General features: G+C 40.5%; 1 protein-coding gene across 8 annotated transcripts in view; it reads right to left on the reverse strand.

Moving 5' to 3' along the window:
- Positions 1-18,568, reverse strand: part of NHSL1 (NHS like 1) — a 170,372-nt gene that overhangs the window by 60,019 nt on the left and 91,785 nt on the right. For all 8 annotated transcript variants that reach the window (XM_032769918.1, XM_075063983.1, XM_032769889.1 and 5 more), the window contains exon 2: positions 6,340-6,492. In XM_032769918.1, coding sequence (XP_032625809.1) covers positions 6,340-6,492 — 153 coding nt within the window. The remainder of the gene's footprint in view (positions 1-6,339; positions 6,493-18,568) is intronic.

Consider the following 18,568-nt stretch of genomic DNA (forward strand, 5'->3'; position numbering starts at 1 on the left):
AAACAGGGCCTTAGCCACTTGATATAATTCTCTTCTCTCCCTCCCTTTCCCAATATCTCCCCCTCTGGTTTAAACCCAAACTTGTACGGTTTTCTCAGTAACATATCCTTGATTCCAAAAGGCAATTTCCCCATCTTAGCCCTGATTTGGCGATTTTCAGTTTGTGCTGAAATGCGTATCTGTTCTAACTAGCTTTGAATAGTTCAACATAGTTCAATTAGCTGTACCGTGGTCATGTCTCGTGCTGTTGCCCTTGTTGCTGGTCTCTTTTTAAATTATTGATCAGCTAGCTAGTTGAGGATTATTTTCAATTTACGTTTTATACAAGACAACTGCTTGTGTTACTATTACTATTAATAGAATTATTACTGCCACTGCAGATCTCTAATACTGGTTGAAGGTCACAGTGCATCATCCTTTAGGTACTACCACGTTACATAGAAACAAGTCAAATCTGTGGGGAAAACTCTGGCAACATGTGGAGAGGAACAGTGATTACGTAGGGTGCAAACCCCTCCATTTTGCATAGCCTCCTGGTCACATAAATCAAAGGGGCTGGAGATGGGAAGATTCTGGAAACTATAGCAAAAAGTGCCATCTTCCCTCTGCAGCACAGATTAAAATCTGAATAAAAAACAAAAAAGGATTAGTTAATGCTGCTCAGAGCAACATTAATCGTCCATGTGCTCCCTTGGTGGAGCTTGATTTCCTGCACAGCCGCCACCCTCTTTTACTTGTCTTCACCCATTCATCTCCACTTATCCCACAGAGGAAATATTCACATGAGCTGTAGAGTTCTCTAAGACCCACAGAATGTTGGTACAGTTTTGTTCCATTCTGCATGTTTTATGCTGGAGAACATAGGGAACCTGTGAGAATATGAATGAAATACTTGCTAAGATGAATTCTCTCGGAATGGACTGTAAGACCAGCTTCAACATGAAGGACAGTGAAACAGGTACCTTGGATGACAATGTTTAATCTTCAACGTGTGCCGCTCCCACCCCCCACTCGCCTTTCCCATCTGATTTATTGGATATTCCAAGATCTTGGCTGTGCCAAACACTCACGTCCAAGAAAGAGAGGAGAAAGGTTATTTGGCCGGTGGAATACACTGTCTCAAATAATGGCATACATTATGTAATCAGGATACCATACTCTACTTTTTTTAAAAACAGTTAAGCAATACATTGAAATGAGGGGGGTATTTTACTATTAAATTCAACTGAGCTTGCAGTTCCATTCCAAAGCCTCATTTTAAGCCATTCATAATTTTCCTGAAAAGCGCACACATGAATTATGAGTTGAAATTTCTCAGGCTAGAAGTCTTCTTAGTTTTTAAAAACATCTACATCAAAATCCATTCAGCATTTCTTTGTGAATGAACACAAAAATGTACAGTGTCAATTTCACAGGTTTTGTTTTTCAGTTCAGATCATACATAAACATCTTGGTTTTAAAAGTTTCGTATGGAATTTATGTACTGCATGAAATCATAAATGAGGATTAGCACCTTTACCTCGTTTGAAGAAATCTGGATGCCAGATCGAGACATTCATATTTTAAAATAGTTTTATAGGCAAGCAAAGTTGGATCTTTTCCATGCTTAATATCAGAAAGACATAGCTGTGGTTTATGGGTGCAAGAATTTTAAATACAACACTCATCAGCATATACAATTGCATGTTGTTTCTCAAACAGATTATTACATTTATAACATTAAACAAGGTAAAAACACAAATAAAAACATGTGCATTTGTTTCCTGAAGAGATGGACAAGAAATGTATGTAAAGATCACTGCTGAATGCCATTCCTCCCATGAAACATTATCCCTCCTTAATCTTTAAATGTACTACATACCAAGCAGATTACATAATTACAAAAAGCTACTGGAACAACTATCATCATTGTGTGCATGTTTTACATTGTGCCGATCAAAAGCCTATTAAAAATCAATTATATGGCTCCCATTCACTTCAACAGGCTTTTAGTCAGCTTCATAATATCTAAAACCTGTTGAACTTTTCAAACTATACCAGTGTGAATAGTGACCTTAAATAATTCAAAAAACTAAGGTTTGACCTGCTTACCTCTAGAAAGGTAACACCAGAGAACACCTTGACAGCAATCCACTTTTTTGTGTGTTTTTATTATTTTGAAAAATGTCAAACATTTGATATGTTACCAGGTGGCTTTAGTGCAAACCACTCTGCTTCTGTTTTGTTATTTGTAAGCAGAGTTGAATATTTATTTTTCATTGGGGCATCAGTGAATAAAACTACACAAAAATCACTAGCCTGGAATCAGACTGGCATGGGTAGGCAGTGGTATTGTCAAATCTCAGGGTATGGCTACACTTGGAATTTCAAAGCGCTGCCGCGGCAGCGCTTTGAAGTGTGAGTGTGGTCGGAGCGGCAGCGCAGGGAGAGAGCTCTCCCAGCGCTGCATGTAAACCACATTCTCTATGGGTGTAGCGTGCAGCACTGGGAGCCGCGCTCCCAGCGCTGCCGCCCTGATTACACTGACGCTTTACAGCGCTGTATCTTGCAGCGCTCAGGGGGGTGTTTTTTCACCCCCCTGACCACGAAAGTTGCAGCGCTGTAAAGTGTGAGTGTAGCCACACCCTCATAAGCTAAGGCTAAGCAAAGCTGGGACCCAACACTATTTGGATGGGCGATCTCTCTGGAACAAACACTTTCATGCACCAGACTACAGCAATCAGTTGCTTTCCAATGACATTACATACTGTAGTTTTGGCAGCAATTGTCCTGTCTTAGACCTCATTTTAACATTGCAACATTTAACAAATATTATACATTTTGAATATTAATATGTTAAAAATGAAGTTTAATCACAGAGTCAAGAAATTCAGAATCCAGGTTCCCATAGCAACCTAACTCTGCTCTTATGTAACTGCATTTCATTAGGGCCTTTTACTACATAACAATATCCCCCTGCCTGAACTCTTTGAAAATACCTGGTGTGGTGCTCTTCAGTTTGGCGTTTTATGAGCCCAAGGCACAGATGTGTTAACAGTATCCAGAGATGATGTAAACTAAGATAACCATCTCAACACCTCCCTTCAATTTGATGGCAGAAAACTAACAAGGGCTTGGTTTCCCCCTCTACCCCCAGGGAGGGGCAGAGTAGCAGCGATCACTCTCCTAGCCTGAGGGAGAAGTAGCAGGGAAGAAAGGAAGCTTCTTCTCCTTGCCAGAAGCCAGGAAAAAAGGAAAGGGCAGACTTAAATTTATCAGCCTGTGAAGGTCTAATATGACAGATGAAGGCCCCAGACAGGTACATGGACGGCACTAGAGTATGAATTCCAGAACTCTTTGCCTTTATTACATTGAAAAAGGGGAAAGGGTGGGAGAAGTTAACTAGGGCATCACCCATGGATCTCTCAATACTTCCCAGCCCCATATCTTTCATATCAGCCTCTAGCTAATTAGGGTGACACATTTTTAAGCCTGGGACATATGTAACATTTTGTATTATTGCAGAGATCTGGTGTGACCCTATAACATTGCCCACATGTAGGGTGACCAGATGTCCCTTTTTTTTTTTTTTTTTTTTTTAAATAGGGACAGTCCAGTTTATATAGGCGCCTATTACTCTCCACCCCGTCCCATTTTTTCACAGTTGCTATCTGGTCACCCTACCCACACATGATGGGACAGTTTTAATATTGCTATGGGAACCTTCACTTTCAGTCATGCAAGTCAGACTATTCAAACATCAAAAGATGAGAAAACAGTGTTAAAGCTGGACCAGAAATCTCACTGATGAGATAATTTAAAAAACAGCATTAAAGTAGGTTTGTTTGTTTGTAAGTAAATATGAACTAATTTTTTTCTTCTGATGTTCATTACCAGCCCTTGGAACCATGAAACCGAAACCTGTTTCCTTATCAAAGTTTCCTCAGTTGTGTGCATACATTGATTTGTTTTTGTGGGGTTGCTTATTATAAGTAATTAGCAGCTAGCATTGAAGCATTAGTTTAAAGAAAAAGAGTTATAGAAAAAACGAGTAGTAGTTCCCATTGACTTTGATATCTTGAAGCTTATATATTGGGCTGAGGAGCATAAAAGCACCTACTTCACACTGTAATATGGTTTTATATATATAAATCTATTAAAGACAGAACTGGAAATTCATCCCTGATATAACTATGGAAAGAAAACCACAGCAGGCATGAATTCGGCCCATATATTTTTCTTTCATTAAGTTTCCAGGACAGATGATGGATAGAAAATGGAAGAACAAGTAGTTAAGACTTGACAGAACAAAATCTAAGCACCAATTGCATTTTCTTTAAGCTACAGTGGGAAAACTTTCTATTGTAAATAGCTGACAAGCATGTCTTGTATGTGCATTGTAAGCCTACCTCTACAAGAGATAGTTCAAGGCTAAAGTTCTGCACAAATATATCAACCCAGTAATAAATATATGTGTACGCAGGGTATTTGCTGAGTCGTGTGTGATCTAATAATGTTGGCTGTGAAAAGTACCCCATTAAATTACAGTTAAAAGCATAAATAAGAAATGCTGAAACTCAATTAACTGAAGCGGTTAAGGGAACTGAAACAAAACAAACAAAAATATGGCAACAAAATGTTTCTCCATTCAAAAGGCAAGCCACTAACACAGACACATATTTTCTGCAAACCAAATCACAAGGCGCTTTTACTCAGGCCCAATCCAGTGAGGTGCTTAGTGCCTTCAGGTCACATTGAAAGAAATGGAAGTTGAAGGATTTGGCACTTTGCAGGTATGGGACCTTGGTGCAGGGACACTGTCTTTATTGAATAATACACACAAGGATAAACTTTTTTTTTTTTTTTTTTAATTCCTATACACTGAGACTGTCTCAAAACTCTATTTCCATTCACAGGTGGATGATGTTCCAAACTTTTCTCCATTGACTGCTCTTGTTCAAATGGCTGCACTAACAGAACACAGTGCCGCTAACGCCGAAGATAATGAAATGGTGGCACTGGTAATAGACACATGGACAGGCTAGCAAGAAGCCATCTGTATAGACTTACTTTGTAAACAATTTTATAGAAACTCTTTTTATAAGTTTCTTTCTAACACAGAAACTCATTCAAACTCCAGGACAGTTTCTAATACTTACCTAAAACCTTCGAGCAGGGATCAGCAACTTTTCAGACGTGGTGTACCGAGTCTTCATTCATTCACTCTGATTTAAGGTTTTGCGTGCCAGTAATAAATTTTAACATTTTTAGAAGGTCTCTTTCTATAAGTCTATAATAAATAACTAAACTACTGTTGCATGTAAAGTAAATAAGGATTTGAAAATGTTTAAGAAGCTTCATTTAAAATTAAATTAAAATGCAGAGCCCCCCAAACCAGGGGCCAGGACCCGGGCAGTGTGAGTGCCACTGAAAATCAACCTGTGTGCCGCCTTCGGCACGTGTGCCATAGGTTGCCTACCCCTGCCTTAGAGCCATACTGTGCGTTTCAGTGTGAACCTCGCACATCCACTGCCTTTCATTGAGAGTTGTGCAGGTGTATGTGATGGCAGAATTTAGTTCTTAAAAGTTTAATGCAACTTTTTGTGAACAAGGAGTTATACTACAGAAAGCGTCCTTGGAAGCTGATTTTGCTAGCTAGTCAAAAGCAGCCACTCTCTCACACATGTGATACTAGACCCCTTTCAACAGAACTGATGACAGAGATGTCAATTCTGCCTGGCTATTTCTTAAGACAATAAATGGGCTGATTCAGAATTTTAAGATATAGTTATTATTTAAAAGAAGTATCAGAGGGGTAGCCATGTTAGTCTAGATCTGTAAAAGCAGCAAAGAGTCCTGTGGCACCTTATAGACTAACAGACGTATTGGAGCATAGGCTTTCGTGGGTGAATGCATCCGACGAAGTGGGTATTCACCCACAAAAGCTCATGCTCCAATACGTCTGTTAGTCTATAAGGTGGCACAGGATTCTTTGCTGCTTTTATTTAAAAGAAGGCTCTGAAGGCAGATGCGAATTTATAAAGGCACCAAGTCATCTAAGGCAGTTTTCTGCCCTCCATATGAGAGTTCAGCGCAGCAAAGCTGGGGATTTACTCATCTCTCTATGGCAGAAAGAATTACTTCTTCCCCTCTGGCAAATGTCATCCAACACACCTGACATCTGTTTAAAACTGCAGAACAAGCTATTTCTTTTGGAGTGTAAGAAACTCAAATATGCTTTTAAGGACTCAAAAGGCCAGTGACAAAGCCAGGCTCTCTAGTGGCACAGAGAACATAACCATGTAAGTTACTGAATTTCTCTCCAAGTTCTTAGCAACAGCTTTACTGCCAGCATCTTACCTCTTAGTACCGACTTGAGGTTCAGCTTGGCTTGGCGATGCAGATCCTCCACACAAGGTGGCCTCGTGGAGGGCAGGAATACATTTTCCTGCTGGTGCCAGGGAGCAGTATAATGGACTGTCCATCTACTTTCTTCATCTAGGTTGGAGACAGCTGCAAAGAAAGAGAGGGAGAATGTAATGCACAAATTAAATGCAGTTGAATGAGGACTATGAATAAATGGTGGGGAGGAGTGGGAACTGAGGATACTAATATAAAAACAGACTGGGGCTCTTCAGATTTCACATTGATATAAATCAGAAGCAACTCCATTGACATTAATAAGATGACATTGGCTTTACACCATTATGAGTGAGAGCAGAGTCTGGCTCACTGCCTTTACACATCACAGCATGACACATTGGTCACATACTGGCCAAGCCACAATAGCAACTTGGCAGGATCCCAATGGCCACACTAACTTGCCGATATATTTGCATAAAAATATATTAAAATAAAGCACTTCTCAAGTTCAAAATTCTTTTAAAACATTATCTAGTAATAAATTAACTACTTAATTAACAAAAGTACACCCATAATATTTACTTATAATTTATCTGCCCTGAGAGATAGACATTACTTGTTATCTAAAGTTTGCTATCGATATAAACTTTTGTGGTTGAACAGTCTTACCCCTCACTCTGCAGGGACAGGAAAAGGGCAGCTGGGGTATCACTCCTCTAGCAGCATTTGCCCTTCAGAGCATATGCTGTGCATCCAAATCTCCAAAGCAAAAAACTACAGCTGTGCCTGTCTCCCAAGCACCTGTTATGCTGACTCAACCAAACTGTGTTGGTCACCTAGCTATTCTCCATCCTCTTGTCCCTGTTTCTGAGTTTTCATTACCTCTCATTTGTTGCAGTTGGGAATAGCATTTAAATCATGCCGCTCCTACTATAGTATATATCGCAGCACCACCTAGCATTGTATCATTATTAAGCATGAGAAACGTAATGCCTTGTATAATGGCAGAGGAGCTGTACAGGCTATGAAGCACAGTGTGAAGGTGACAGCTTCCTTACATCTGAAAAATGACAGCTTTCATCACAGCACACTGCCTAGAAGAATAATTTCAATTGTAAAATAATTGCATTGATTAGTTAAACAAAATAAAGAAACTCACAAATTAACTTCAGAATCTCGAGACAAAAGTATGCTACAAGAAATGCAGTAAAAGAGGAGTCATTTTTGGAGGTTTTTAACTGAATTTCCTTCTGGTTTTCTGGGGGTTTTTTTGTTGGAACATTCATTTGCTCATACATTTGCTTGGCCATGTGGCCTGGCCCCTCCCCTCTTCTACCTACTTTCATTGTACTGGATGTGATAGAAAACACCTCGTGCAGCAGGGCAGACAATGCTGACATGGTGTATGGCTGCATTCTCTGTCCTTGCTAATCAGAGGTCAAATCCAGATGATAACGAACAGACAAGTCACTCATTATCTGATCACAATATCAATCATCCTAGAATTATAGGAAACAAAAGGTACATTGGCTGACTGACTTACCCAGAAAGAACCCCTACCCCTGGTATTTACCTTACAAAATAAGAAAAGAAGACAGACACCAGCCATACTACTGCCCAGCTCTACTCAGGGCCATACTAAGAGCAGTCTATTGCTTATCTAGAGCATAATAAAACCCTCAAGTGCTACCCGTACTCAGACAGCCAGATCAAATTCAACTAGCCTGTCTCAATGGATTAAATCTCACCAGCTAAATATGCAAGTAAACCAAGTATCTCAATGATTTTTTAAAAAAGTTTCTGACTATAATGATATTACACAATGAAACAGCACCATAAATTTCTGCACAAGTTCAGCAGCTGTACAGCTGGGGCTACCAGAAGATGTTAGAGTAATACCTTGGCATACAATGATGATACATACACAGAGCAGCAAGTTACATCTTATAATCAAACAGCTTACATTAAATGAAAAAGTTTTGCTTCTTCAAAGCCATTTAGAGCAGTGGTTCTCAAACGTTTGTACTGATGACTCCTTTCACATAGCAAGCCTCTGGGTGCGACCCCCACTTATAAATTAACAATATTTTTTAATATATTTAACACCATTATAAATGCTGGAGGCAAAGCAGAGTTCAAGGTGGAGACTGACAGCTTGCGACTCCCCATGTAAAAATCTCGTGACCCCCTGAGGGGTCCTGACCCCCAGTTTGAGAACCCCTGATTTACAGGGACAAAGGAAATCAAAGTAAATTAACAGTCACTCACTCTTACAAAGAAGCAGATGCTCAGGAACACTACCTTCCCAAACGCTGCCTCTGCACAGTTTGAAACATGCAGTGAAAGAGAAATGTATAGATTTTCCAATAAAAGTTTCTAGAAAGTATATATACACATACTGAGCTTTCCTACCCAAATTCCAACACTTTCCAGAAAGAAAACTTGCATGCACACAACTACTTACTCTTCTTCTTGAAAAGTTTAATTAAAGATTTCAGCTTTGTGTTGATGAACACCACCATTTCCAAAGTGTCTATCTGTGGTCCTGGAGTTTAGATAGATCCCATAGAAAACAGGAGCAACAAGCAGGTGGCTGGTTTTCAATTTGTACTTGCCAAAGCTCTGCAAATCCTACTAACTTTGTCTCTTCCTACACCCCTTCTCCCCTGCCCCTCCCGTTTTGCACAACAGTGAGGTTGGCCTTATTGTCCTGGCAGTTAGAGACCATTAACAATCCCTAACCTGAACGCCTCCTTCTGAAACATAATCCTGGGGGCTGGGAGCTGCTAGTTACGACTTGTGAAGGAAGAAAAAAAGAAAGCCAACCGTTCATATTTGCATTGAACCAAGCTCAGGCTTTTTAACTCAATGCTCATTCATCCAGTTCGCTCCCCAGCAAATCAACAGTTTTCCGCTCCTGGTTTCACTTCACCACAAACAGTGAGAATTGTAGATAATTTCTGTTTTCACTGCTCTAACAGGATCTTCCAAAATCCTTTACAGTGTAGCAGAGAGAGAAGTGGATACTTTCATGTCCCTCCTTTGTATAACCCAGGCTACTTGTGACTGTATGGAATTTGAACTGGCTGGGACAGTGAGGCTTTCAACTATTGTTTCCCAAACACGCCTCCAATCCCTTCCTCCTATTCCATAGGCAACATTTATGAGCAGCAAGGCTCTACAACTGAATCTCCATGGAGCTGTAAATGAGAGCTGCATTCTTGTGTAAATCAGGATGCCCTTCTTTCCCCTGTTTCTTCTCTTCCCCGCCCCCCTTTCTTAATGTCCCAAGACCTGCATTTTAATTGTCCCCATCACGGAATTTTTCTTTGCATTTCCTTGCTCTCAAAATACTTACAATTACAATAATGGAAACAGCCCAGCAATCTTACATGTTGAATTTCATTCAGTCACATGCTGAGCTGTCCTGATTAGGATCAACTTGGAAACTCCATTAACAAAATTAATAACAAGCTAACCAAACGATTTCTGTCTAATAAAGAAACTGTAATTCAACAAATGACACCAGTACAAGAGCCTGACCTGAAAAGGCTTTTTGAAATACACTTTAACCTCATGACTTTAAATATTCCTGTACATAAGCACATCTACTTTTCTATTTAGAACTAAATTACTATTTTACTGAAGTTAAAGAGAAAATGCTAAGTACCCCCATCAATCTGCTCAGCAGGGCATGCCCCTCACACAATGCTAAGATTCAAGAAGCAAGTCCTCCTTTACAAAGCAAGGCTCTGCAACTGCCTTGGGTTAACAATGAAAGGGTTTTTCTTTGGGGGTGAAAAATAGCAGCAGCAGGGGTGTAAGTCTGCCCCAAAAGCTGCCGCAAGTTCTAGCCTTCACAGTGCAGCATGCAGAAGCAGGTGTTCTTGAGAAGCATCCAATTCCCAGCCCTGCTGGTTTATCTCAGAATCACAACTGTGCAGAATGGAAGCGATAATATTTTAAATTCATACGTTGCCTCTCAGCCAAAAGGGCCCATAGCGGTTTACAAACCACAAGTGTGTTTAATATATCACAGCCACCCCGGGGGCAGGTCCCAGAGGCACTCTGTCTGGCTCACCACTGAAGCAGTTACAACATCCTGGAAGAGAACACACCAGAGTGGCAAGTGCTTCAGTGCTTGAAAGGATGCAGCATGCTTTTCTCCCAAGCTGGCACACAGCTGATGCCAAAAAGGGCCGGATGTGCCTTGAACCTTTTCACCCTCTCTTTGGGGAATGTAGCACTACCAGTGATACTATGGCTCCCCAATCTCCCCTTGCATCCCAGATGTGCAAGGACAGGGACTGAGGCTTCCCCTTGTGTACATGAAAGGTGCCCTCCACCCTTGCTCACCTGTGCAGTGCCAGCCACATTCTAGCCCTACACAAATCACTACCACTAGAAATGCGGCTGCCTAAAGGTTGAGGGCAAGAGTTGGACAGACAACCAGCATACAGCTCATTTGAAGCAAGTGAACCTCTACCGTTACGAGTTCCACGTCCTCGGTTGTCAAGGTACTGATAAACTGCATAGTACTCATTTTACCTGCCATGGAAGGATGAAAGGACTGAGGAAACTTTCTGGGATTTCAAGCAGGGGTGCACCCGATTTTCTGGTAAAGATATGCTTCTGGAGGGGTAATTGAGGATAAAAAAGAGAGAGAAAAGTAAGCAAGAGAAGCAAATTATACCAGTAAAAGTTTGATTTTGCCTGTATAGCTCCATCTACATGAGTGACTTCTGCTAGCATAGCAATATCGGTCAGGAATCAATATAGCTTGCTACACCCTTGACCAATAGAGTTAAGTTGGCAGAAATCTGAAGTATAGACCTGGCCTAGGTACTGGATCAAATCTAGATTAACTATGTAACATATGAATTATGTTATTTATCATCTGATGGCTGAAAGAAAATTAGTCCGTGGTCTGAATCCTGTTCCTAAAGAACAAGTATCCACATCCCTGGAAATAACCACCATTTTCAGCGGCACCCTTGTTGGCAGTCTCTGCAGAGAAGTGAAGGACTGAATAAGCCTGGAGATTCAGCATCGTACCACTACTCCAGCCTCTCCAAAAGCACATCAGCAGCGAGACAGTGTCATGAAGCTTATACTGTCACTGCCAATGCTGTTCCTGTCCTATAGATAAGGGATTTCAATTTCCAAATCCAGCACATTTACTAATAGTACATGCAACTATAAAGCAGGGGTAAAAAGCAATAACTGCTCCCACCCAATTAATGTTTGTAATGAAGCTCTAACACCCAAGCTTAAGCATCCAAGTATGGATATTGGGGGGGCGGGGATAGAAACCTTGGAAAATTTTGAGTGGTGAAAGCAGCTTCCTTCCTCCTTCATTTGAGCTACCATATGTCTCCACTAAGCATAAGGCTGCTCTCATAACTACCTCTGACCTGTTGAAGGCTCTGGTGTGACAGAAGGTCTATGTCTCAACCTCACTTACACAAAGCAACTTCTGTGACATTTCCAGTCTCTTGTCATCCTTGGAAGCAAAATTCTGAACTTTCCCCCCAAATCTTGACCTCCAAAATGACAACACAGTCAACCACTGCAATCCGTCATATAAACATCCTTCTTCCCCAGATGGATATTTAGTGGCTTCTGTGAACTTAGTATATTGTCTCAGTCTAGACCAGTGACACTCAGACCTCAGTGGTTCAGGAGCCAAATTAGTGATCAACATTACCCAAAAGAGTCACAGTAGAGTGAATTCATTGTTTCATTTACCATAGTACCATATAGTCACATTTAAACGGTATGACAGGGGAAATATTTTGTATGTCTTCTCACAGCAAAATGACTGACCAAATATTAAAATTTTATCTTCTACAATTGGTTAATAACATAGGAAAAGAATCCTGATTGGTTAATAACTTAGACTGGGTAATACTTATATCATACAGTGTTTCAACATCATGTGCTGCAAAGAGCCACAGGAGACACATTAAGGAGCCATCCTGTGGCTGCCGAGCCTCAGCTTGAGTATCCCTAATGGACACGTTTCACATCACAAAGCCGTCACCACCATACTGGCACCCCAAGAGTTATCTCAAGACTGAACAGGCATGGAGGCTAAAGTATCCTCCAAATGTGTTTTCTCAAGGTCAGGGGTAGAAACACAAAGGTGGGACAGTTTGGGGAAGCTTATGCTGTTACCCTCACCCCAATAATTAAAGGACTTCATCCTCCAGTGCTGTCAATCTAGCAGTCAAAACACTAGCCCTAAAATTAATTTTTTTTTTTAAATTAACAGTGGGTTATAGTAGGACGAGAAGAACACCAGCAACAGCAGGGTTCATGTCACAATCTAAATATCACAGAGGGCTGACTCATAGTTAGGATCAGAGCCTGGACTTGGAAGAGACAGGTTCAATTCCTTAACGTGCCACAGACTTTTTGTGTGACCTTGGGCAAGTCACTTAGTCTCTCTGTATCTTATTTCCCCATCTGTCAACAGGGATAACAGCACTTCTCTACCTCACAGGGAAGTTGTGAAGATAAATCCCTTAAAGGTTATCAGGTGCATAGGCCATATAAGTAGCTACTCTAAATACAGGTAGGTGTTTGGCAAGTTCAAAAAGTTTGATAAAATGAAAGTAATCATAGAATATCAGGGTTGGAAGGGACCTCATGAGTTCATCTAGTCCAACCCCCTGCTCAAAGCAGGACAAATCCCCAGACAGTTTTTTGCCCCTAGATCCCTAAGAAGTCCCCTCAAGGACTGAACTCACAACCCTGGGTTTGGCAGGCCAATGCTCAAGCCACCCCTCCCCCAAAGTAATATGATGAAATGGTAAGGGATATTTTATTTGATGAGATCATTAATCCAACCTGCTCCTCTGGTCCTACAGAATGAAACAACGCAGGTTATTTACTAGGGGAGGGCAGGGGGGTACAGAGCACCAAGAAAAGACAAGTACATAATCTAGTATCACAAATGCCTATTCAAAACCTTGCGAGCAGTGTGCAGAATCGCTGGAAAACTTCTGCTTCTCTGTTTTTTCACCATATAGGAGTCTCTCTGCATATTCAATTTCAGGCAAGTTGAACAGTGCTCTTTTTTGGCTACTGTCAACATAGATTATTTTGTTTTGTTTTAATGTCTGCCAATAACATTGCAACGGTGGGACTGCAGTTTATGATAAAGGATATGGCACATATTTTAAACCTTTGAAATACAGAAGGGTTGTAAATGAGCTGTATATGGAGTGATTGAAACACTGCACCCATCCCCCTCTTTAGAATTAGGTTTCCGGCTGACCTGTTCCATGACAACCATCTGGGACAGTCACCCTCTGACAATGACAGCCATATAAGAGGTCTGTGCCTGTGAAACTATCTGGAAATATTTTGTTTCCTCAGAAATATTTAAGGCAGACCACTGAGATAGCTCCCTTTATTATCTAACTTGCATTCACTTAATACATGGAACGCTGTCCCACTGCTACCAATGTTGTGAAAATCAGAGGCTTTAAGAACCAAACGTCAAAACTAGACAAAACTGAAATGTTTATAAACGGGTTTACAACATATCTGCCAAAGGCACTATAGCAATTTTGCATGATGAGAACATTTTCAAGAAGTGTTGAATGTATTGTGTCCTCTACTATTCCTGCTTATCATACTACATAGGATTGTATTATGCAAAACTCAGAAAATACTTATAAAGTATTTAGTCACCATTTATTTCCATGCAGGCAAGGTTGAGTCAACACCCCAAACTACACACATCATGAAGTTTATGCAATGAGTGATGTGCCAAGTACCAGGTGTACTTGCCATAGGCACAAAATATAAATGTTAAAAGTGTAAGAGTTAGTCACCATATTGTTCAGAAAAAAGAAACAACAGTCACAGATGCTTTGGAAACCTTTTAAAAGGAGAGTTTTAAAAGATACAAATGCCTGTTTGAACAGGGAACTGCACTACGAAAACGATTCCAGTGTATCTCCATTTTACATTTAATAAGTGAAATAATGGAGGAAAGATGTGTATTTCCAAGATCAAATTGCATGTTTTTACTCTTAAGAGACATGCCAGTCACCAAAAAATAAAATATATCAGTGCTACTCTTGTGCAACTCTTATGTCCATTCAATATGAAGTGGTTTCCACACATATCTGAGGAAGGAGGGTATATATAGTATGACCATAGGCTCAGGTTAAGTATACTACTTAGAACTGCTCTCGTCATCTCTCCATCAATCCCTTTAAGCAGGTGTTGCTGACAGAAGGAAACAACAAACTAGGCTAAATCAGAATGTCACCCAGCATATACAGTCTGAGCACATGTGCCCTGGATCTCCAGTGAGAGAAACAGGAAAGTGGGCCCAATCTTGCAAAGTACTGAGCGCCTCCTCCAAGATACAGGGTGTCTTCCACTTCCATTCATTTCAAAGTTGAAAGTGCTCAATACTTCACAGAATTCGGCCCTTAGACAGAATAGTTCTTTCTTTCAATTAAAAAAGGCTCTTGTAATAGACTAAGGAATACCAAACAGCTCAGGTATGGGAAAGAGTGTCTAGCCATGTCCAGTTTTATTCCAGTTCCAGTCACCTTCCCTCATGCCATCAAATATTTGTAACCTTGAGGTGGATCCAAAAGGCTGTTTTCCTTTAGGGTTAATAATTTATAAATTAGAAACAGTTCTTTCCCCCTTGGAGCCAATCATGTCTGGCTAGCTCAGGGTATTTTTCCTGAGAACAAAAGTTAGTAGTTCCCACCACAAAGGCACTCCCAAGTGGAAATACATTCAGCTGCCCTCCTATCTTGAACTCAAGTTGCTCACAATGGCTTCTTTCAAGACAATCTCGCTCTTCGTGAAGCATGATACTTCCCCAGCTACTAACAAATTATAATAATTAAATCTGGGATCAGGAGAAGGGGGGGGGGGGAAAGAGGGAGAAGTATTTTATACAAAAGCAGATATAAAAGAGAGGTCCATGCCCCACTTAACCCACTGGGGAACCATGCCCAAAGGCTCTCTCCACATAGATGATTACCAAGCAGGTATTGATTTAAAAGATATCACAACAGCTCCCTCATTTATTCATGCTCATAGGGGATTAGGGACTGCAAATTCTGGAAAGGAGGTTGTGGGGAGGTGAAGAATGAGGAAGATGAGAAGGAGAAGCAACATGAGGGTAGATAAGAAACAGACTTTGATCGATCTGATTATCCTATTTAGGCCACAAAACAAGAAAGTTATTTCACTTCTTCAACAGTTCAAAAATCTTCCCTCATATTATCCAGCTATAGCGAAGTTGCCAAAGAGAGACAGACTTTTAAGGCAGAGCTGCACATAGGAAAAATATCAGTTTCTTCAAGTAGGATCATCTCCAGTGAAATATTGCAAGAATATGAAGGAGAACAGAGAACATTTTGCTACTGTGCAACTTTTTAATGTTTTGTTTTAAATTTAGGTGTGCATTTTTCTTTGTTCATTCCTGACCTTAGTTAAGGGAACATTAGCTCACAGAAGTTTGTTTTTTCCCCTGAGAAATATCTTTTTATATTACATCGGAAAATAGTCTTTATTGTAAATTTCAAAAGTTACCTGTGGTTGATTGTGAGCCTGGGATTTGGTTTATAGAATTGATCAGAATCTAGGATGGCAGTTGAAGAAAAACCTAGTCTTTCCAAAATCTTGATCTCCTTCAGATTTATCAGATAAATTCAAGTTTATTGGTTTTCCTCAATCAATTCTAGTGAAAATAAACTATCAGATAGAAAACTTGGATTGATCTTCTACCTTGGTCTTTTTGTTTTTTTCTATTGTAAGAGATTTTGGAGATGAGCGGAGGACCAACGAAGTCAATCACAAAAACTTCATTTCTGAACTTTTGTCCCACGGTGTCCCTGCATTCATTTCACAAGTCACAGTTGGCAGCAGCTATGTATTTGTCAATCTGTAGTAACATCCAGACACCATTTTAAACTAATCCCAGTCTCTCTGTGGGTGTCCTGAGGGGGACACACTTCCTGCTAGTTTCACGTATTTAAAAGTCACAGAAATCATTTGGATAATGTACCTCCATCTCCCCTCCCTACATTGTTTGTCCTGACAGTTATATCTATACATGGACCAAGTGGATTTTTCATAGAGCGGAGAGGCGGGAGATCTGAGTTCCACTGACTTTCTGTGTAACCTTCAGGTAAGTCACTGAACTATGTGCTCTGAGAGAAACACCCTCTGTATAGTGGGGGTAGTAATACCTCTCCACTTTTGAAAAAAGTGTTTTGTGTTGTATAGATGAAAAAGATGTGTAGTAATGATGATATTTTGCATTTACAGTACTGCCAACGGCATGATCCAAAAATCATGGCTCAGGCCCCAGCAACATCATGAGCCTTAAAAAAATAACACTTTGCCATTAGGTATTGGGACCTTTAGGATACATATTTTCAAGATATTTTTCTGCAGTAACGAGGGCTAGATGCCTACTTTATGTAAATAAAGGATGAGATTCCCAGGTAGTAACTTCATTCTAGCAATTAGGGTTTTAAGAAAGACAACAAATATTGTGAGACACTTGATAAAAATCAAGAGAACTGGCAACGCTACTTTAACACAAGTACAGTCTCCCTCAGACAAACAAAATAATTTAGCTAAAGTAATGTACTGACTTCATATAAATACGTGACTTTGTGTTGTGAGAAAGTGCATGGAATAATCATAATTTACTTACGATGCCACTGCAAACTGAGGCAACATCCATCCTCAAGTGTCGGCAGAAAATGTCTTTTGCTGGTCAATGAATGCATTGATCTCATGGCACCAAACACCAAAAAAATTGGAAAACAGAATTTAAACAAGACTTTTGTGTGGGTCACTTCCTCTTAATTAAAATGTCCCTATGATGCCCTTAAAAATGAAAGGTTAGTCCCATAAACATACACTGTTAATTTGCTGAACTTTTAAAAAAAACCATCATATGGATGCCAGAGCCGGATTAACCTTTTATGGGCCCAGCACCAAACATATTTGGGGCAATGGAGCATGGCACGGGGAGGTCAGTTCCCGGAGCGAGGGGTATGTCAGGGGCAATGAGGCATGGCATGGCAGGGGTGGCCCCATTCCACCCAGCCCAGTGTGAGGGCACTGTTTACAAACCGGCAATCACCAGACACATAGTGGCCCACCTGACCCTGTGCTGCCAGCATGCCCCTTCCCCTCGGGAACGGACCTGCACCCCGCCACACAGCCTCTCCCCCCCCCCCTCCAAAATACACCACCTCTCACACACACAGGGGAAAAATCTCTTTTCTGAAGTATTCAAGCTTTCACATCCTTTCAGCTCAGGAACAAGAAAAGTTTTTCTCTAGTCCTCAAACAAAAACATGCAAGACAGAACTTCATATTCCTGATATACAAGGTTAACAAAAATAAATGGGGAATACAGGTAGGTGGGAATGACACACCCTTAAAAAGGAAGGTTAACTGTGCAGGAGGTTAGAAGGGGGACAGACACTCTTATCCCCATTAGTAAAATACAACTATATGCAAACTAACAAAACTATTAAAACTATTTACAATCTTTTACAGGAAAGTTGAGCCAAAGAAGCTAGAAGCTACCAAAACAGTTCTTCCCACACTGTAAGTGGGAATTGAAGAGGCAGTCTGTCTGTGCCGCCACTTATACCCTTAGCTTGCAGCACAAGAGGGCATAGTGCACAGGTGCAGAACAGGAGACAGTTACTGAAGAATTTCTGGTCCTGGGAGGCATGGAGCACATGCACACCCACAGTGAATAGCCATAAGAACCAGCACTCAGAGAAGAATTATAATTGATGCCCAATTAGCTCATGACATTTAGACTCAGCAAGTGTACAAAATGCCCTTTTTGTATACTAGTACTGTAAGTTCATTAGCAAGAACAGAGTTAATAACAACAACAACAACGCAGCATTTATACAGTGCTTGATCTCTTCAAAACAACCTGGAAACCTTAACTAATGAATCCTCAAAACATCCACATAAAGTGGCTAAGAAAGCCCTTTTCACAGATGGAAAAGATAAGAAAGAGGTTGATAACTTGTCCAAAACCATATCGCAGATCAAATACAGAGCTAGGATGACAACTTGAACTGCCGATTCTATTTGGTGCTCTGCTCACACCTCTAAAACAAGTCTCCCCTTTAAATGTTGTCTTACCTGGCTAGAGTGGACACAGGCTGGGCTGAAGTTGGTTATAAAACATTTTTAC

This window comes from Chelonoidis abingdonii, chromosome 3 (assembly GCF_003597395.2).
Source record: "Chelonoidis abingdonii isolate Lonesome George chromosome 3, CheloAbing_2.0, whole genome shotgun sequence".
Classification (NCBI taxonomy): domain Eukaryota; kingdom Metazoa; phylum Chordata; order Testudines; family Testudinidae; genus Chelonoidis; species Chelonoidis abingdonii.